Source organism: Morone saxatilis, unplaced genomic scaffold (genome assembly GCF_004916995.1).
Source record: "Morone saxatilis isolate NCDOM2014 unplaced genomic scaffold, NCSU_SB_2.0 Contig15, whole genome shotgun sequence".
Lineage (NCBI taxonomy): Eukaryota > Metazoa > Chordata > Actinopteri > Moronidae > Morone > Morone saxatilis.
This window is the reverse complement of record NW_023339707.1, coordinates 17,223,140-17,245,083: the sequence shown is the minus strand read 5'-3', so window position 1 is coordinate 17,245,083 and position 21,944 is coordinate 17,223,140. Positions and strand designations below refer to the sequence as shown.

The 21,944-nt window shown below is 40.6% G+C and overlaps 3 protein-coding genes across 3 annotated transcripts in view; 1 reads left to right on the top strand and 2 right to left on the bottom strand.

Annotated features, from left to right (window-relative positions):
- LOC118323871 (receptor-type tyrosine-protein phosphatase V-like) overlaps nt 1-1,662 on the bottom strand; it is a 2,823-nt gene extending 1,161 nt beyond the window's left edge. The window contains exons 1-6 of the mRNA XM_035655929.1: nt 1,554-1,662; nt 1,367-1,443; nt 1,123-1,257; nt 621-743; nt 333-493; nt 61-196 (exon numbers count right to left, since the gene is read on the bottom strand). Of these exons, the coding sequence (XP_035511822.1) occupies nt 61-196; nt 333-493; nt 621-743; nt 1,123-1,257; nt 1,367-1,443; nt 1,554-1,662 (741 nt within the window). The remainder of the gene's footprint in view (nt 1-60; nt 197-332; nt 494-620; nt 744-1,122; nt 1,258-1,366; nt 1,444-1,553) is intronic.
- Nucleotides 1,663-5,199: 3,537 nt separating this feature from the next.
- LOC118324631 (serine/arginine repetitive matrix protein 5) lies at nt 5,200-14,604 on the top strand. Its single transcript, XM_035657054.1, has 8 exons — nt 5,200-5,346; nt 5,411-5,577; nt 6,778-6,858; nt 6,965-7,068; nt 7,250-7,449; nt 10,657-10,715; nt 12,460-12,612; nt 13,395-14,604. Exons 2-8 carry the CDS (start codon nt 5,539-5,541, stop codon nt 13,575-13,577), a joined length of 819 nt encoding a protein of 272 aa, XP_035512947.1. The 5' UTR covers nt 5,200-5,346; nt 5,411-5,538; the 3' UTR covers nt 13,578-14,604.
- A 940-nt stretch (nt 14,605-15,544) lies between these two features.
- The window catches only part of LOC118323969 (prickle-like protein 2), a 9,501-nt gene continuing 3,101 nt past the window's right edge, over nt 15,545-21,944 (bottom strand). Inside the window, exons 2-8 of the mRNA XM_035656058.1 lie at nt 21,137-21,250; nt 20,891-21,028; nt 20,212-20,415; nt 19,284-19,470; nt 18,445-18,599; nt 17,511-18,312; nt 15,545-17,420 (exon numbers count right to left, since the gene is read on the bottom strand). Of these exons, the coding sequence (XP_035511951.1) occupies nt 16,468-17,420; nt 17,511-18,312; nt 18,445-18,599; nt 19,284-19,470; nt 20,212-20,415; nt 20,891-21,028; nt 21,137-21,250 (2,553 nt within the window). The 3' untranslated portion in view covers nt 15,545-16,467. The remainder of the gene's footprint in view (nt 17,421-17,510; nt 18,313-18,444; nt 18,600-19,283; nt 19,471-20,211; nt 20,416-20,890; nt 21,029-21,136; nt 21,251-21,944) is intronic.

Below are 21,944 nucleotides of genomic sequence, written 5' to 3'. Positions count from 1 at the left end.
ATCAAATCTATTTTTGATAGTTCTGCCACTACTGCAGGTGAGTGTCAGTACTAGACTAACCAGATTCTGGACCATCCACATTCGATGTAACCGCAGATCCTCCACAGCAGCCCGGATATCAGGCCGGATGCCCCTCACACACAGCTGCATCAGCCACAACAATGCCACAAATGTCCCTGACCGCCCAATACCTGCACTGAAACACAAAAACAGAGGATTGACTTTAAACTCGCCATCTGATAACTCTATTTATACTGAAAGGGGCACTTATTTTTTAACATAAGCAAGTAATGTGTTTCCAGAAGAAGAGGGTGATGGGCTGAAGGTCAGACCTGCAGTGCACCACAGCCGGCCCCAGGCGAGGAATGGCTTCTAAATTCTGCCGCACATGCTCAGTGAAGGCACAGAGTGAGGATGACTTTTTAGGGACGCCCCGATCCGGCCAGGAAGGGTAGTAGTAGTGTGTGATTATCCTGTCTGTTGGGCAATCTCTCTGAAACACAAAGACTTTCCTTTAATCCGAGCCAGGGCTTCTTCTTCTTTGATTGATTACTGGTGCGGTCAGTGCACATAGAAGTCAACAGCAGTTTAAAGGTACCAACGATGTGTCTTTGGCTCACCTGTCTGAGGTTAATGGTGGTGATAAAATAATCTGGACCTTGTTTACGGGTCACTGTCGTCACTTGGATCAGTCCGTGATAAACTGTCCCTCGTTCCAGAGGCCAATACTTGTCACACAGCACCTGCACACATAGAAATAAGGGACAATGTCAGATATTTAAAGACGTGAGGAATGTCCTCATGTTATGTACAGTATGTGGAAAGTTTGACTTAGAATAGGCTGTAAAGGCGGACTAGTGAGAATATAAATCTCTGGGTTTGACATGCTGACATCTGCAACACTCTATAGCCTCATTCTATTTAGCGTACAGACATGAGAGTGGAAAGACTTGGCTTTCTTGCCAAGAAAGTGAATAAGAGTATTTCCCCCAAATGTCCATCAGTTCCTTTAAAATAGGGACAAATATGTCATTAGAACAAACAAAGCTCAATAGAGATGAGCATGCAACAGGCACACAGACACACCAGCACAGACACACAAAGTCAATGTATGTTTCTCACTATGTCCTTATGTCTCAGAGCTGTCACCATGACGATTATCCTGACGTTTTGCTCCCACACCATCCTCCAGAAGTCGGCCATGGTGTGGTGCAAAGGACCCTGGGTGCAGATGAAGTCTCTTTCTGATCCTCCCCCCTGAGTACAGACACACAGTCATTAACAGATGCAGACAGGTGTGGAGACAGACAGACAGGTGGTAAAGCAAGTAGACAGAGTAATGACAGACAAAATAAAGAGTTCTTACAGGCACAAAATTTGCGTTGATGTAGTCAGTGTGTGGATGGGAGTTTTGAATGGACAGCCTCACTCGACAGTGGTCGTCTATAACCAGATGTGGTCAGTAAATAGAAAGCAGATGAATACAAGTCATACATTGCCACATATAGTTTCTGAGCTGTAATCTGCTCTAGTATGGTGAGCTTTGCACTTACATGGCAATATGTAGGGGTATCTGTTCTTTTCTCTGTTGGCCTCCAAGTCCCCCGCTCTGGTCGGGAGGTCTTTGCCAACATCATTGAGCTCCTTTACAGAACCAGACATTAGTACACATGACTAACATTTATAGCTTCAGAAATCAGAAATCTACTCCAAAAGTTCAACTTTAAATCATACCTCAAACTCCTGTTTAAAGCCTCTGTTGTCATTGGCTGCAAGTCCCTGGCATCGGAAACTAAACTCTTGTAGAATTTGCGCTCTAGAGACAGCTTGAACCCTGTAAAACATGACTGTTTTACATTTAACCATTTTAAGACCATAGATGCACAATAAGGATAAGTGTAGCCAAAGCTTGACATAGCTTATTAAAGAACCATATTGTTACACTGGCTGGCAGATTCCTCCATTACAATGACCCAGGGGTCTGTATTTACTTTGAGTTGATCCTACATTCATCATCTTGCATCATAATTACTCAGTAATGCACCAAATTGTCAGCTGAGTCCTGAGAACCAACACCTCTCTTAAGGTTGTTGTATTAGACTACATTAGTTTTTGTTATAATAAACTGGCAAAACATTAATTTTCAACAACGATTTACAGCTTCAGTCATGAGCGTAGGGCTGAGTGCCACAGACAGGATACAGAGAGAGAAACTAATTTGGTCTTTTAATGGGATTTGTTGAAAGTTGCAAAAATATAGACCACTATCAGCCTGATACTCAAAGCATATTCTCAGGATGCTAAAAGGAAGTTTGTTCTTACCTCATGTCTTTTCTTGCGGCCAGCCTTGTACTTTAAATATAAATTTAGTTGGGACTCAGGGTGTTGAATGATGGCAGGATGATTTCACTGCTGATGCTGGGAAAATGCAAAAAAAAAAAAATCCTTTCTCATAAAGTAAACATTTATTAATTAAAATCTATAAATCAATGGAGAAATGATGAAGCAAACTGAAACTGAGAAGCTGATAACAATGTGTCTACCTCTTGTCCACCCCTCCCCCTAGTTGTTAAAAAGGATTTTTAAACAGAGGTATGTGACACCAGGAAAATACACCACACAACTGTGCAAATGAGAGAAAATGACACATGTAGAAGTTGCTTTCATAAATAGGTTTGTACTTGTTTATGACAATTATCCATACCAGTCTAACTATACCTTTCTTCCAACAGCCACATTATAGTACAAATTCTTACGTAACAAGAACAGCCTAACATTCACACAGAACAATTAGTAAAACTGACCCGACAAGAAAGAAAACCTGCTCCAACAAGTTCTCAGCCCCAAACATTGCAACAGCAGAAGGAAAGAGAGCTTCAGTATTACATGTTTGTTTCAGGATTACCTTTCCATACAGGTCTCTGTTGAATGATTTAAGTCTGCCACATGCTGAAGAGAATGAGTAAAGGACTACACTGCTCTTAAGTTGTCTGGTTTTAATCATACCTCTCTCTCTCGCTCAGTCTCTCTCTCTCTCTAGGAAGGAGGAGGAGGTGTAATGGGTGGAGACAGTGGGTGGAGTGAGCAACATTAAAGCTCTGGGATGTCACGGCTTCACCTATTCTTTGTACTCACAGTGTCTTTCCTAGAACAAAATATCTTTACTTGTTGTGGTATTCAGGTCAGACGTGAGCATTACTGCAACTAAAATGTGAGACTGGAGAGGTAACTTCACCAACAATGGACATTTGTGTGTGGTTTAACACGTATTTATCTTATTTCTTTGAAACACATGTAAATATATTGTATCATTAAGCATTAACATGCTGCATCAGAAATGTCTGTTGTCATATAAAAGGATATGTTAAAATGACCTACAGCATAAATTGCAGCATGTTTCATAGTTGAAACACTTTACAGCACTTTGATTAAAGGCCAGCTGTCTTGTCAGTGAGTTTATTGTGACCTTACTTTACAGTTCTTTAGGCTTTTTTCAAATTCCTGTGGTGTTGCTTTAATCTTGTAAATTAAATTATTGTATGCATAAGTGGTGACATAGAATGGGAACCAATGTCAGACATAATTGTGAGAACAGACTTTTAAACATGTCTGAATTGCAGTTTATGAGGAACATTCTTTAACTGGGACAATTTTGCAAGGACATTCTGTAGGGTAATATTCATGAAGCGCAGCTTTTCCTGCTGTACAAGGGAATATGCTTTGTTTATGTTTGTTTGTGGTATCCTTATTTAGAAGCGAATTAAGTTAATTTCCTGTTTTATGGTTCATTATATGATCATTTAAGAGCAATTTGTCAAGCCTGGGACAGAAGACAAAATTCTTTGGTTGCATTGTAATTTTATATGGATGAAAATAATGTCCTGTCTTAAAAATGTGTCACCCCTGCAACACTATTTTGCTGTCTTATCAGTCCATGTGAGCTGGACACAAGAACTTTTGAGAACATCATTTATTACAATAAGGACATTCTCTGCAGTGTTATTCATAGCTTAGATTTGAATCATATTTGTATAAAAAAGCCCTGCGGGTAAGTCTTTTAAAAAAACAGTAGTATAATTTATTACGGTTGGGGCATAATAGAACCTTCAGGATGTCCTTGAAGAAACTGAGTAATACAATAACCAGTTTTATTTCACTCAAAGGGGACTATTATGGCAGAAAATACAAGGTTGACAGTCTGTAGAAACAGGAATCACTCTCCTCTCTGTTGTTATCTGAAAAGTGTGTGGTCTACGACTACAGAGTTTAACAAGCAATGTCTAAATCATACTATTTGGGGTAACAGTCATAGGTAGTGTTGGAAGAAGTATTCAGACCCTTTACTTAAGTAAAAATGACCATACTGTAAATATACTCCACTACAAGTAAAAGTCCTGCAGTATCATATGTATTATACAGCTATATATATAGATATTGTACAGCTATTGTACAGCTACATTTGCTTAAAGCATCAAAAGTATTTATTATGCAGTAAAATGGTCCCTGTCATTGTTTTACTATGATGATATATGATTTTGGATTAATATAAGATCATTATGTTTTTAGCATTGCTGTCCTGTGAGAAACACGTCTAAAAAGTGACATTTTCATGGAGTCAGAAAAATAGTTTTCAGCTTTGTGCAAATGCATTTTCCTTTTTATCCAAAAGGATTTCAAAATAATTTATTTAGCTGGAGGATTTAGAGAATTTTCTCAACCCATAAAGGAACACAAATCACAAAATCTGGAGATACATGCCAACTGATACTGATAAGCTTAAATGATCATTTATAATCGATTAATCGTTTCAACTATACTTTTACATTGTTGGGTAGTTTAAACTATAACAAAACATCTATTTCCCAAGCTCTTATGTGCAAGCTTAATCTGCAAAGTAACTTAAGTTGTCAAATGTAGTGTAGAAGTAGAAAGTGCCGTGGCATGAGAGAAAAGACTAAAATACAAGAAGCCTACCTCAAATTTGTATTTAAGTGCAGTACTTATAGAATAAATGTATTTAGTTACATTGCGCCACTGATCATTTGTCAAACTTTACAATGAACACGTTTTATGGTCGTTAAAGTGCGCCATCGTTGGTCATACCACACTCACAGGACAACAAGTGGTCGGACTTTAAATGAAAGGTGTAAACAGGTGTCAGTGTGGTGGACTGCGTCTGCGCGCTCTCCGGAAAGTTTTGGTTTTGATACGCGTTTATATGACCGCAGGCTGATCTGATTGGGTGGCTGTAGAAAAAGGAAGTAAAAGTATCTTTCGTTATTTTCCTGCGGAGACCAGAGTAGGCGCACGTTTGTTCGTCCACATCGTGACATATTCGACTGCAAGGTAAAACGTTTTTAACTTAAAAGTCTGCGAGGGGAGACAGAAATGTAAAGATTTCACTTTCCAGATGTACCGAGGACTGTAATTTGAGCGGTCGCACGCGCTTCCTGGTCCGTTGGGCTCGAGAGAAAAAAATAAAAAAGTCTGCGTGTCCTTCACACAGCTTTAAAGAGCGCTGCAGACAGACACACAGACATGGACCACACACCGCCACAGGACACACCTCAGAGCAAGGTAAAAAAGAAAAGTGCTGGGAGTGAAGAGCTGCCATCATACTGACAGTTGTCTCAAGTGTATTATGTACTGTTGCTAGTCACGTGACTTGCCCCCCCCCCCACCCCTTTGACCAGATATACCATTTTATTTGAAACCAGCGGAATCATTAACAAAAGCTCCAGGACGGGACACCAACAACAACTGTACTTATCTCAACATAGATATGATAACAGAGTATAGTAAAGTGACACTGCAGGAGATTTAAATTAAAAAGAAAAAGTCTAATGTTAAGCACATGAGGGCAGTACTGAGTAGCCTGTCTCACACACACACACACACACACCACACACAGAGAGAGAGACATGTTATAATTTTTACCATAGTTTCTCTTTCAATATTGGACCACTTTTCACCAGCCCCCGTACCCTTTTCCTTTCTTCCTGACTGCTGTGAAGGCATAGGTGTCAATAATTAGTCATTATAGTGTTATTATTATAGTATAAGTAGTATTTTTATTGCTATTTATTAACAAATATCCAGAGTTAACTGTCCAACTGAGTAATCCTGCTTGGTGCAATAGTCCCATCTAGACTTTAGTTTCTGGAAGGCACTGATTGACGTTGTATACAAACCAAAGCTGACATTCCTGCACTTTACCATGAATAATGGGGCATTTTATTTTTTCAGTTTATGTACAATCTGTGAGCAAGTCGGCGCTTTTTGCTATAAACTCAGTTGACTGGAATTTTTTTCTGGCATGTGACTTTTTTGTATTTTATTTTGTTAGAATTTCACATGTCCATCTGCAGTTTGATTTCCCCTGTGGGTAGCTTTGCTGTAGTTCAGCTTCTTCAAGTGTGAAGCAACTGGCAGCTAAAGCTGTGCTTTCAAAGTAGCTTCCCCAACACTGGCAATGTACAGTGTGATCATCTTATACCTCCAAGCACTAAAAACATCAACATTTTCCTAAGAAACCTGCTGCAACTAGTATTTTTTTCATTCTTGATAAATCTATCCAATATTCTTTTTTAAATATCTATTAATCAAATTCTCACATTTGGTTACGTGGGAATGTTGGTAATTTTTCCTTGAAAATGAGAAAAATGATTACCAATTATTTTTCTAATCAACTAATTGTTTCAGCTGTAATACTAAACCACACTACCTGTACTGTAACACCATAATAACTCTGAATAAAATGGTGCTTTCTCTCTTCAGGGCTCCGTTTTGCGGCACAGGGAACACAGCGAGGAGTCTGCCGACAAGAGGCCCGCTGAAAGCACTGCGTCTACCCCTCAGGTACTCCCTGTTCTCAGATATCATGTCTCAAAATTACTATACAATTGTTCTGCTGTCTTTGCCAAGTACCACTGTGCAACAAATTGGTTTACCCATGCCACTTAAGGATGACAAGCGGGCGTTTAGAAGAGTGCGAAGTCCATCCAGGCCGAGGTCATGGTCATCCAGTTCCTACAAACCCAAGTTCGGAGGGCGATTCTACAAACCTCGGTAAGATTAAAAGCTTTGGAATGAGGACCACTGTATTCGGTTTTTCTTACAATCTGTTCTTTCTTCCGCATGATAGCAACAATTTTTTACTGAGTTGCCTGCAAAATATTGATAATGGGGTTGAGGGCGATTCTGGCTGCTCTGAAAGCTTTTTTTCTCTCACATGGTGCGGTTTTCCAAGGGATGACCACTCATTCTACAAACCTGGCTTTAGCAAACAGAGGTACCACCACTTCCAGCCCCGGGGTTACTTCCCCCGGCGAGATCATTTCCAGCCTAAACTTCACCACATCGCACTGAGGGAGAGGGACCGAGAGAAGGAGAAGGAGCGGTATGAGCAGAGGGAGAGCACTAATGGGAGTTCACCCCCAAAACAAAACCGTACGTTTACTGTATGTCTGCAGCAACAGTCTGTGAAAACACACCACTTCATGTATTTATGAAGAGATCCGTGGAAAATTTTACAGTATTAAAGACAACAGGGATATTAGAGGCCAGGATTTAAACATAATTTCTTATGCACAAGGGCATGCAATTAGATACATTCCTAAGAATTTGTAATACTAAATAAGCCACTTTAAAGCTGTAAAACAAAGATGATGTGGGCTGCATGAAGCGTGGGGCTAACAGTGCCACATATACAGGCTATTTCACTGCAGGGTTTTGACATGTCACAGTAGGTAAAGCACAGGTGTAAATAATGAAATAATTGATGGCTGAATTCCATCGTTAATGTTATTTGTAAAACCTTTATTCAGGGGTGGAGAGTCCTCCTGTCCTGTTTCCTTAAGAAATACAGTTGTTTCTGTGCTTTCTTAACCAGTGTGGAGATGTGAGATAACATGACAGGAACCTAAAACTGTTCGCCTGCTGAAATGAAAACAATTTCTAAGAATTGGTTATAAGATTATATAAAATAAACTGTAACTAAGGCCTCAGTTGAAATGTGGGTAGACTTCTTTGCTGTAGCTAAATAATGTCAGCTACCATTAGCTTGAATTAAGTTTTTTGGCCAGCTGGCTTTAGTTTGGGATGATTGAAGGAGCACAAGAACTAGGACAGCCTATTTCAGCCCCATTTCTGAATACTTTGTCTACTCTTCCTGACCTGGTGCTTAGGCCAAATGGCTGTGATTGGCTGGATGCCCGCTGAATCAGTCTTGATCAACTTGACCTATTGGTTTTCATGTATGGGCAAGTCTCTCTGAAGTACTGTTTTTTATTTTAGTTTCATTTCATCAGTGACTATCTAAGGAAAAAGTGGGGAACCATGTTTCTTTGAAAGTGCTGGTGTCACAACACCATAGCACCAGCTTGTGCTTTTCTCACTGTGACATGTCAAAATGTCTGCTGTGAAAAATGTCTGTTGCTAGAAAAAAAAACTGCAAGATGAAAATATCTTTCATCTTTCATTCATTCATATATATTCTCCCTTTGGTTCATGACTATAAAAAGCAAAACATATTTCCAGTCAAAATAGATACCAGCAGTAACATCCACACATTGATTGGAAATGTAGTAGTAATTATGATAGGTAAGAGTTGCTTTATGTTATGCAGACTGGACAAGTAGTAGTAGTAGTAGTAGTAGTAGTAGTAGTAGTAGTAGTAGTAGTAGTAAGACCATGTCAGACTTGTGCATGCATAAAAAATCTTGTGAAAGCTATTATGGGAGTAACATATTACCAGACCACCACCAGAGACAACAGGAAGTATATATAAGAAATAATCTGACACATGACCCCCTTGTTACACTTTTTTTTTACTCTTTGGGTTTTTATTAAGCTTTATTAAGTTTATTTTAAGTTTCACCATGCAAAACACAGTATATGTATAAATGAATAAACAGGAAAACAGACTCAGCCTCTCTCACACACATGTACATGTTAGACGCAGTCACAGAAGCACATAGAGTGACCAGATCCTAACAAACCAAATGTGGGACAAAGAGTATGTTTGTGTGGGACAGTCAAAGTGAGACACATGGTAGTCTAAAGTTTTGATATGTCTATCTAACCTAAAAAATAAACATTTCTGTCTTTGCCCTCTGGTTGATTATGTAGCACACAATAGGCATTGCATTGATACGCTATGCATAAATACAGTAAGCATGAAAGGAAGCTGAAGTTTCACCGGTCATATGCAATAGTCGCCTTCACCCAGTTAGAAGTAGCATTTCCTTTTTCTTTGGTACTTTCCATCACATTCCGCCTAATTCTGCATAGCTTGTGATGCCAGCAACTAAAAACAGATTTTAGAAAAAGTGTCTTTCCTACAGTGATTTGAGTTTTAAAAACTAAAGTCAGTCAAAATGTAGGACATGGTCTCAGTATGTGGGACGGGGGACAAGGGATAAAAATGCTGTCCAGTTCAACATAAAGTGGGACACCTGGTCAACCTAGAAGCACATACACAGTACAGTACAGTTTAATAGAACACCACAAACAACATAAACAAATAACCCCCTTACACAGTCCAAACAAAAATCAAACATTATAATGTATTGTATTTAATTTACACATACATATACTGTTAATTTAAATAATATACTTTACAATCTATACAGTATCTTCATGCACTTTATTCAATGACCATTGGGTGGCAGTATAAGCAAGCAGTGACACGTGCACATTTTCATGAACACTTTTCATTAAAAAATATTTGGAGGGCATTTGCTCATCGTGGTATCTGGTGGTGGATAGGTAGTCACACTCTGGTAGCAACAAACCAGTGTTACATAATACTAATCACTAAGAAGCTCTTCCTGGACTCAACACACGTGGATGTGATATGTCAATGCTCTTACCGATGAATTGATAGTAGTCCAGCCATTATACATTATATGTCTCAGTATGTCTCAACTGTGTGTTTAGTTGCAGGTAGATCTCTTAGATGCTTGAGAATTACCTCATCTTTTGTCAGTGGGAAGAGTCTGGAAGTAAACAGGAGGGGTTTAAAAATTTGTTACGATTGTGTTTCCTTGGTTTTAACACTAACCGAAGTCCCATGTTTTTGTTGATCCTTTCCAGGAATAAAGTGGTAGCTATGTTGTTTTTAACGACTGAGCTGTTGGTACTGTATGTTTTTATCTTCTCTTGCACTCAGGCACTGTATGTGTGCGCACACTGCAGCACTGTGGAGGTGTGTGTTTGTGTATGTGTGAGTGTGGAACAGGTTTTTTGTGTGCCTGAGTGATGGTGCGATGATGGTGACTCATCGCTGATTTGTGTGTATATGAGAGTGAGAGTGAGAGAGAGTGAGAGAGACTAGCCAGCAGTATATAATGAGCCATAACAAGTATTGCTTCACATACTGCAGTACAACATAACAAGGCACAATTCCCAAATATCAGCAGATTCTGCTTAAAGATATATTGATTTTTGATACTTAATTTGCCTAGACAGAGAGAATGATTAGGAAGCTTTAAACATGAGTGGTGACCTAAAGATACACTCATAAATAACTGTAGGTACCTATAGATTTGGTAAACAAAGAACGAAGTCCCTCTAATATATATAATTGTGTTTCAGGTAGACATAAATTCTCTTTTTGTGTTGTTGTGTTGACCGTGTGGTTTGTCTGTTTTCCAGCTACTAGGGCTTTCTTACCAAGGTCCACCTCCAGCAGAGACAAGGACGTGCAGTTCATTGTAAGTTCACAAACAGAAAACCTGCTCTGCTTCTCTCCTTCTGGTTTACAATTTTCTTATGAAATGTGAAAAAATATAGCGGCCCACCAATTCCTTAAAAATGACCTAATATACTATCAAAATATAAATGTATTTTTTGAACTGAATGTTGTTATTGTAATGTGATTTATATGGAATTTTGGAATTATGGCTTATAAATACATTTGAAGATGAAAGTGATTGGAAGGAAATTTCATGTCATATATACAACTTGAGAAAACAGGGTAGCAAGAAGGTCTGCAACTACGGATTATTTTCATCCATTCGTCTATTGATTGATTTATTTGTACGTTTCATACACGTGGTGTTTTTGTTCATTAAATATGAGCTCATAGCAGAGACCGTCTTATCTATAATGCAAACAGCCCAGGTGCTGCAGGAAATTCTGAAATCACATGGTCGCATAAATTTCTTGGCTGACCTAAACACAAGGAGCAGAGCAGCACATGATGAATCACTGGTGGTCAGTGCTGCAGTGAATTTAAAGTGAAGAGGAGGAGGAATCAAAGAATTTATTATTTCAAGATTTTCACTGTTCCAATCAGTGTTAATAAATGGGACTGTAGCCGGTGATAACATAAGCTTTTTAATAATGCCTGAAGGTAAACTCTGTGTGATTAACAGGTCTTTTAATACAAGGACTAACACTGACAACAGCTAAAGTATCTTAGCATGTTAGTAATTAATATTTCCTGATGCTGCACTACAGAAATGTCTGTGAAAACAACCGTTTTTATCTACAGAGGGAGCGGGTCCTTTTCTTTGGATTCACCATATTCAACTGCCATGTTTCTACAGTAGCCCAGAATGTGAAAATGAACAAACAGTTGCCTATTTACACATCCAGATACAGATACAACAGCATTATAATTCATTTTGAGGTGTGTTTCTGACCACCTGATGAATGTACCCCCAATATTCACTGCCCTTTTAGCTCTGTTTTTGGTGTCACCAGTTCCTGAGGTAAATATCTGGCTCTTTAAGCTGCTAAATGCTCCTCGATGTTCACCAGCTAGTTGCTAATTGTCTCCTTTTTGGTTCTGGGGAGGTAGTGTGGGTTTTTAGAGCTTCAGAGCTTTTATGCTGAAAGCTGCTGTTGGATATGGAAACAACACAACAAAACAAACCGAAACAGTAAAATTGCGGGCTGTAGAATCAAAACAATGAGCCTAAAGATGCTTAAATGCGCTGAGAGGAACTGCTGTCGAGTGATAATTCTCTGAATTTGTTACCATGAGTGATCCCTCTCACATTACATGTACACATTTGATCCTTTGTTATATAAAAATAGTGATTATAGCAGCTTTAATGAATGCTGCATTGATGGCAAAATAACTTTTTATTCTGATTTATTTATTCTGTTTATTCTGATGAGCTACCTAAACTCTAAATCATTAACAAATAATTTATAAACCATTCAAAAATCATATTTAATGTATTACTTATTAGGAAGTTATACCAATTTTACTTTTGTTACCTAACAACCCTTTTCCATCTTCTTTATATACCTGTTTTGCCATTAAATACATATGCAGTCAGAACAAATTCTGCATTTATAATTCACTTGCCTTAGTGTTACAAGTTGACACGTGGAACTTCACTTTAGTCATCTTTTGGTCATTAGCGGCTCAGTCATTATCAGTGTTTGAAATTCATGTTTTTGGCCAACTCTCAGTCCAACTTTTGTCTCATTTTCTTTTTGCAGGTTTGTCAGAACGACCGGAATCAAAGCAGGGAGAGAGATCACAGGGGGACCAAAAGCAAAGAACGAAGCAGAGACAGGGAGCTCCCTTCAGCTGCGAGCCAGACGGTGGCACGAGACAGAGCCATCCAGCAGAAGAGGAGGGAGATAGATGAGGTAGAGGAGTGTCATTACACAAACACACTCACACCTTGGGAGAAGGGTTAGTCATAAACAGAGGAAGAGGAGAGATAAAAGAAGCTGGGATTAGAGAAAGAGTGACAGAGGAAAGATCTTGGAAAGCGCTGGGAGACATGAGACAAGAAAAAAAGATTTGATTTCTGTAGTATAAACATTAATTTTGAAATGCTGAGCCTCAGGCAACATGAGTGTCATTTTCTTCATGTTGCAGAGCCTGACAAAGAAGGTCTTATTCATTGTTTGATGTGATCGATGGTGTTATTCTTTTAGTTTCAGTGAATCAAGTGATCAAAAACGCAAAGTGAGGCTGTTTACTGTGGCTCACCTGTATCACAGGAGGCTCCAACACGTGCTTTAATGCCGTCTTCAATATGACAGACATCACGAGGCTGCTCATCGACTCGATGTTTGTGTGAAAGAGTGTATGTGTCCACCCACTTGACGGAAAAGATGGCCTCTTGCTTTTCATATCTCCATGGTTGCAGGGTTTTAGTGTCATTGCAAGAAAGCTGGAAACAGGTAGCTGATGCAAAAATGTCCACAAAACTCTGTATACACGCACACACAATACTGTTCGCATGCGAGCGCTTCCACGGATTGTTAATCCATTCAGGGGTAATTGGAAATGCATGACGAGACCACTCAGCTCATTTGTTGTCCTCTCTCATTTCCTTCCCTGTTTGTCTGTTTTCCTGCTCTGCCTCGCTCTTCACTTTCGGAGCATTTGTCCTAAAACCATGGATGTGTGTGTCTTACAGGTGTACTATCAGGAATGTGAAATGTTTGGCCTTGTGGCAAAGATGCTGATAGAAAAGGATCAGTCCCTGGAGCGTCCCATCCAGGCCTCGCTGCAGGAGAACCTCAAGGACATCGGCAAGCGCTGCGTGGAGGCCATGGAGAAATTTATAGAGGACTATGACTCCAGGGAGCTGTCTCACTAATCACACACACTCATCAAGCCTGTCTTCCTAACACTGATCCCACTGGTAAGGGTGTAGGAGAATTTTATTTCAGGTGATTAAACACTGCTTTTGTGTTTGTTTTTTGTATTTGCTAGTAGAAGTAATAAGCTCTTATTAATACTTTCTTGCCTGCTGCCTGGACAAAGTTCCCCCTCCTCGCTGGTGGAAAAATGAAAGAAAACTGGAAACTGGAAATTTCATATTGCTTCTGATTTTGAGAATGTGATGATGATGATGATGATGCCAAAATACACTGGTTGTATGTGACGTTGTGAAGAGGTCGAAAATGTATTTTGACATCCGACTGACGTGCTTAATTTATGATCACTTGCTTTCCAATAATTTAATTTTGTATACAGCATATTAAACATCATGTGGTTAAAATATTTTCAGTGACTTATTCCCGGGCAAGATAAATGAAATCATAGCAGGAAATACATTAATGGGTCAGTAGGTGAGTAGGTCACACATTGTTCTGAGTACAAAGAGGAAATGCTGCAGATTAATTTCGATGTTTGAGCTAAAGCCTGACTGATACAGAAGCATGGTAGATATTGGCTTATCATAATATTAGTAATATAAGTGTTGGTCACAGCTCTTAAAGGGGCACTCCACTGATTTTATACATGAAGTTTACTCATTATGAGGAGTCCTACTCAAACTCAAGGCATGGATGATGAAAAATAATGAATAATGCTATTCAGCAGCATTATGGGAATTGTAGGTTGTCAGTAAAAAATCCAGTATCTGTCAGACTCTAGTTTGATCACCGGTGTCCCAATTCCATGCTATATGCTAGTTGTATACAGTATGTGCTATAAACTGTAAGTATATTGTTGTTTTTACGGAAAAAAAGAAAAGAAAAAATCAACATTCTTCACCAGGAAATTATACAAAATGTGCTCCAACAGATGTCAGTCAAACTGTGACTTGGAAAGCCACCGACAATTAAACTTCACAAAAGAGAATACAAAATGTTTTTCAAAGATTTAATACATATTCTTATCCATACTAGTGGCATGGCTCTAGGGATGATAATGTTGGTCTGACAGCCTCTCGTTCCACCCCTTTGGTTCAGACTGAAATATCTCAACCACTACTGATGGATTGCAATTGGAAATTGGTACAGATACTCATGGTTCCTAGAGGATGTATCCTAATAACTTTGGCTATCCCATTACTGTTCTTCTAACTTTTAATTTGTCCAATTGGTTTATGACCGAATGCTTGAAAAACTAATGACTTTCCCATCAGCCTCAGCTGTACTTTGTGGTTAGTGTTTTTGAACTTATGAGCAGCTCCTCCATTTCCCTGGTGCATTTTGGCCTGTAATTGCAGGAAAAGCACTGGTGTTATTGATAAAATTAAAAACGACTGCATTCCTTTTAGGTGACCCAGTTCCAGGGTCCGGGTATTGTGCATGCTGACTTACTGGAAAAACTTTATGGAACTGAGCCATTGTTAATTAAATTTGTTTCACTTGTGCTTTTCCTGTTATCACAAGTCAAAAAGTCTAAAGTGTACAAAGTTATGGTGACTTGTTTAGCTTTTCCAATGTGATCACACTACATTCTCAAAACTTGCTTAGTATGAAAAGTATGAATCTGGGGCACCGCTAATGTCTCACTCAAGCGGACCAATCACATGTTAGTTACAACCAACTACAGAACTCAGTACAACTTATAGATACAACTTGCTGGTTGTTCATTGAAGTACACTTTATTTTCAGTATGAGACAACAACAACAAATCAACATGCAAGTCTCCCTATCTCTACATCATGTTATACAAATAATGATTCTTTAGTTACAAAATATATAAATATTTAAGACCATATGTACATAACATTTACATTACTACATCTATTACTTTATTATGTTTATTACTATATATACATTTAACAGGTATTGTTCTTTAATATTATCATAATTATTATTTGCATTATTATTATTAGTATTGTTGGCATTATTATTAGTAGTATTATTGTTAATCATCTATAGGTAACTCTCAAAAAACAAAGCATGTTGCAGAAGATAAAACGGGACCATACCTGACGTTACTGTGCCTGAATGGTCAAGGAGCAGAGGCTGTCTGGCTCTCTGTCCTTGTTAAAGCATGGAGAGCTGGCTATGTAGAGCACAAAGTTCAACAGACTATTTGTACAAGGTGATAACAGGGCTAGCGAGCCAACACTATATTCCAGCAGCATTTGGATTCCACTGAGGTAAACAATGACATAGCTTGGAATCTAGCACGTAACTTTCACTATCCCAACACAATTTCGGGTTTGTCCACATAGAATAAGTTTTACTGCCCAGGGCTTGGATCACTGAGCTGCGACATCAACAGTCAAATCACTGCAGTTTGACCAGTTTTTCTTCCCTTTCCAAACTGTAAAGGAATTGTTCGATCTCTCCGTAACATGGATACACGCACAGACACACACATACATCATGTTATTTACCTTGACCACAGTATATTTAGTAGTCAAATTCATCCGTGCTTCCTGGTACCATCATAGGAGTTGATCTCTATCATTGTAAACATTTCTGTTGTGTAAGCCAGCTGAGCTTCCTCTTATGATTAGATCATTCTGTGTAGGTGTACACAAACACTACCCGGTGTAGAGTTGTGTAAGCTCACAAGCACAAAAAATAGGCCGTTTCGCTCTTCAACCCCAACACACAGTCTCTCTCACACACACACACACACACACACACTCTCTCTCTATTCACTCTCACTGTCAACTGTCTCACTCTCACCTTCCCACTCCCTCTGTTCCACCTCTCTGTTGCTTTAACCATCTCCTTACCTCTCTCTCTTATCTCTTTGACTCTCCTGTTCATCCTCACCATCTCTTTGCTCTAAATCTAGGAAATTATGCAGTTTTTGCTCTTCCTCCTCTGACGGTTGTGCAACTGGCCATGAATCGGTCCATGCAGAGGTACGTGATGGCCAGGTATCCCAGAGGGGCTGTAGCGATGGCGCAGCTCCTCGTTGTTGATGTAGCAAAGCTGCACAGGCCGAGGGATTGGTTCACCCAGGAAGTAACCCTCATCTCCCTCAGACTCGGAGGAAGAGGAGCAGCTGGAGCACCAGGGGTCAGCAGCCTCCGTGTACCCATCGCCCCAGCATGGCCCACCCAGCCCCACAGGTTGCCAGCCAGCATTCTGCAGGGTGAGATCGGATGTGGTGCGGGGGCAGGGCCGGTGGGGCTGCTGTCTGTACCCACCTGGTTCCAGACCAAACAACTCCCGAGCAGCATTACCAGGGGGGAAGCGATCATAATCCTCCTGAACACGACGGTAAGGCAGCTCTACCATTTGAGTGGGCCGGTCCGCCACCAGGTGCAGGGCATTATCAGAGCGGGAGCGGCGAGAGCGTTTGTGGTGGCGGCCACTGCGGTGTTGCCCATTACCGTGGTTTCCACGGTGGTGTTTGCGGCGTCTTGGTTGTGGCTGCTGTTGCTGCGACACAGGTTCCTGCCCGCTGATGCGTCGGCGTGGCATTCTGTCGCTCATGGGAGGCATCCGCAGGTTTCCACTGCTGCCCATCACCCCAACACGACCTTTGCCGTCAAAGCCCAGCGGCTGCGGGCCATCCCAGTACTGCAGCGGGTAGCCGACTCTGAGTGGAGCGTACATGTTATTGTTGTAGGGGCGAGAGGAGGACAGCGACTCTGTGCTATGGAACTGGACTGAGGAACTGAGGGTGCCCATGTTGCTCTTCTCAGACACATTTACACCTGAGTCTTTACTCAGGTCGGGCATGGAAAACCTAGACAAATGCTCCTGCCGCTTACTGACCCCGTCCAGAGAGTTACCTGTTAAAAAACAGAAATCACATGTCACATTTTCATATCATTTGGCATTATATCATATTATATCATGCTGTATCATTTACATCACCGCACCTGTAGCATTGGACATAGTCAGAGAATCCATGGATCCACGAGGAGTCTGTTCTAGAGGAGTGAGGGGCTCATTGAAGCTCATTGCATTGATGGGGTTCCTCCTGGTTAGTGGGGGTCTGCCGTCCCTCTGGAATCCATGCAGGCTGATGCTCCTCTTGTCAGAGAACCCCTGGTTCTGGCTAGACATCTCATTGAAGCTCATCTGGGTGCGTAGCTTGTTGGGCCTGAACTCCTCCTGGTTGTGGTGGGTCCAGTTTTCATTAAAGGAGTGACCCCTCAGAGCAGCCATAGGGGTCCTCTTGGTGTTTCCTTGTTCCTTACCCCAGGAATCAGGCCTCTTCCCTGGGTTGGCAGGAGTCTGAGCTGGAGGATGAGCATTTGCGTTTGGATTGTAACCCTGCCTGAGGTTACACTGACCCAGCAGGTGTATAGGTGTTGGACTGGGGGAGGGTTCCCGCTGAGGGCCCTCGTAAACAGCAGGGACGTAGGGGTCATCCCGGCTCATCCACACCTGGTTAAGGCTCGGGGCACGGCTCGGAGTTCGGCTGGGTGTGCGGTTAGGTGTCCTGCTCGGGGTCTGGCTTGATGAGAGGCTTAAACGGTCCATCTGTACAGAAAGCGGATCACTTTCTGCAGACAGACGGTCAGGCATGGGTGGAGGAGCTGACTGACGGGCCTCAGCACTCCGTCGCTCTTGCTCAGCATTCCTGCGCTCCTTTTTCCCTATCTTGGTGCTGTGGCGGGACTCACGGGAGCGGGCGCTTTGGAAAGCAGAGTCTGAGGAGTCAGACTCATCTGGATCCTGATTGGTTCAAATAAAACAGTAAAACAGTACAATTATTAAAAATGTATAAACATAATGTTTAATGTATGTATGAATGCCCCTTAAAAGATACAACAGTTCAACCATATTATCATATTATTGGTTATTCACCTGTCCAGCACTGCAGGACCGTGAACAGAAGATCTGCCCCTGCTTTGGCAGGAAGGGGCGGCCCAGCAGAGAGCGCTTGCAACGAGCACAGCAAAAACATTCCTCTGTTGCGTGCCAGTGCTGCCCATCATATGTCATCTGGCCTTGGTCAATGCCTTTGTTTAAGATGGGAAAAACAAACTTTTATGACACACCAGAAAAATGTTTATTATTAATACACAAGGAGTCTGGCTTTAACTTCTTAAAAATGGTAATGTAATGACCGTTATCTCTAATACGACTGTAAAAATGTTATTCTACAAAGTCTGTGCAGCTAATGAACACAGCCCACATTCTGATTTTATCCATTAGCCAAGTAGATTAAGCTGATTTTTGGCAAATATGCCTCTTAGTGCTGAAATGTAAAAAAAATAGACACAGAGCTTATTTTTTTTTCTCCTAAAGGAAAACATTTGTGATTCTGTGCCCATACATGATCACTCGATCTGTAACGTAGCATGAATACATTTCACCAACCCCGCTCCCCAGCTAGAGGAAGTAATCATCTTTCACAGCTCCCATCTGGATACAACATGGGAGCATCCTCTGAAACACACTCTTTCACTGTTACTGGAGCTTGGGATGATAATAACCATCCACATCTCACTGCACTGACTCCGCCTCTCCACAGCTGTGGCACACAAGGCTCACAGAGATGATAACACCCACACTTAATATAAATAGCTGTTAGAGGTTTTTCTATGATGTTAGAGTAAGAAAAACATGTGTTTTGGTAACAGTTCATATATATTAGAGGACTTAAAACAACAATAAAAAGCACAGGAGGAAACATGATGTACCTATGTGTTCTCCACATGCGTCACAGTACTCTGCATAAAGGGACTCGAAGCAGTTGCAGCAGTGTGGCCGTCCATCCTTCATGATGTAGCGCTGGCCGCCGAGCGTGGTCTCGCACTCATAGCAACAGAAGTGCTTCATGTGCCAATGCCTGCCCTCTGCCTCAGTGCATTCATCGGCAAAGATTATCTGCATGACCCAGACATTACATTTATCAGCAATGATATTCTACACAGAGATGAAGTTGATTCGAGGTCATAAGTTAATATAAAATGAGTGATGAATTTTTAACTGGTTTTAAACTAGTTTCATGCCTATTTGCAAAAATGATTAATATATTAATGTATGATGACCGAAGCAAGATCATCTTGGGAAGATGCTTGGGTTACCTCGTGGCTCTATCCTTGGCCTGTTATTATTTTCATAATCTTAATATTACCCCTAGGACAGTGGTTCTTAACCTTTTTTCCCTTATGACCCCTTAAAATGAAGCAATGTCTTCCTGCAACCCGTCCTGAGTTGTCATAGATTCCATTGACAAGGGATTTTTCCAGTTTTATTTGTATAATCTTAGAAATTAGAGAAAAATCCTAAAAATTAAGTAAAATTAATTTACTTTTAAATTAAGTATTAACAGAACTGCCCTGCCTGAAGACACCTGGCCTTTTTACCAATTTACCAGACTTCCAGTAAACAAACCTTCCCAGACTTCAATTAGTCCATCACACTGTGGCCAGAGTTATTATCATTGTTATCTCAGGCCTGCTTGCCACACATAACGGTTAGAAAACAAGCAGACTTTCTGAGACATGGCAATAATACTGAGACATCTTTTCTCTCCAGACCAGTTTTAACCACATCCAAGTCTCAGAGCTATGAACCATTCAGCCATTTCCAACCCTGAAGGGCTCCAGGACCAGACAGGCGTACCTCATCACAGGCACAGCAGCGGGGTTTCAGCCTCTCGGCATGGTGCCGGCCACAGTAGATCTTGCCATCCTGGTAGAAGTAGATGAGATCCACCAACAATTCCTCACACATGCTGCAGACAAAGCAATGAGGGTGCCAGCATTTTCCATGACCCGCCCTCGCAGCAAAAACCACGATGTCCCCACCGTTTATTTGACCTCCGCACTGTAGGAAAGGAGACAGAGGAGAGGAAAGGAAAGGAAAGGAAAATAATGGAAAGAAAAGGAGAGGAAAGGAGATGAGATGAGAGAAGAAGATGGGAAAGGAAAGAAAAGGAAAGGAAAGTAAGGGAATAAAGTAGGGGTGGGAGAAGAGGCAGAGAAAAACATTATAAAGTGTAAAAGGTGGAGAGGGAGAGTGAGAAGATGGTACTTGAAATAACTATTATCTTTTCAAGATTGAAATGTTTTCAACTTTATATCTGTTTCATCTATCTGATGAAACATCAAAAAGAATACCAGGCAAGCAAAACTGAGAATATAATGAAAAACATAGACTGGATGACGCAGATAGAATAGAAAATGAAATTTATTTAGACAGAGAGAAGCTTTAAACGTTGTTTGGTTGGCCATTGATATTTTCAGTGAGTGAAATTATGGACAAGATGGCAAAAGGAAGGAAGGCTAGTTGTTGATTTTACCTTGTCACAAATGGCCCCATTGATGGTGAGGGGGAAAGGACGGACATTGCCTCTGCCTAAGTTGTCCTTCTTCCGTTGATTGCTGAAGAGCTTAAGCTCTCGTTTCTCCTCGTCATCCAACGCATTACAATAACGCACCTGCACAACACGGTTCATCATTAGGCATCATCATAAAAACGACTGGAAGCCATAACAACACAGATAAACTGTTGATGCATGAATGAGTAATGTGCTGTGCTCTTTTACCTCATTGTCATGTGGTGGTAACTGGTGAAGCAGTTGTTTGATGCGATATTTCTCTCCAGGGCTGTTTATATAGGGGACCTTCTCTTCTGGTAAGGAGTTATAATACTGATGCACCTGAAACAAACAACAACAAACGTGGTTCTTATAATACCTTAGATGAGCTTTTTTAAACATGCATTAACTGAGTTTTTGGTCATTTGGGGGGAAGTGGAAACAGGCTGCAAACACAACAATGACATTTCTTTTAGCTCTGCTTTTGGTCTCCACTAATCCTCAGATAAATATTTAGCTAAGTAGCTGCTAAATGCTCCCCTATGCTAGTTGCTAACTTTGTCTGTCTGGTGTTTGTGGGGTTAGAGTGGGCTTATTAAAGCTTTTTCCCTGAAAACATTTGCCTGCTGAGGTCAAAAACAACAATGCAATCATCAGTAAGAGTGAAGCAAAACGGTTAATTTGTGGCTGGGAAATCAAAACAATGAGCTGAAAAACACTTAAACGCTCCTTAGAGCTGACAGGAACTGCAGAATTGAGTGATAATTCGTTGTGGGTTCGTCATAACAAGTGACACCTATTACATTTAAGTAGTGATGAGTTCCATTGTAAAAAATATTGATTATAGCCACTGTAAAAATACCACAAGGAGTTTTTAACTGCTTATGAAAAAGCCCTAAATTTAATACTGATGCCTCTATATGACCTACATAAACAAACAAGACCATCAGTAAAGCTAATAGAACTAGATGTTTTCAATCCCTTTAGAAGGAAACTCTTGACAGTAGCAGTCGGTGTGGAGTGGTGAAAAGGAGGG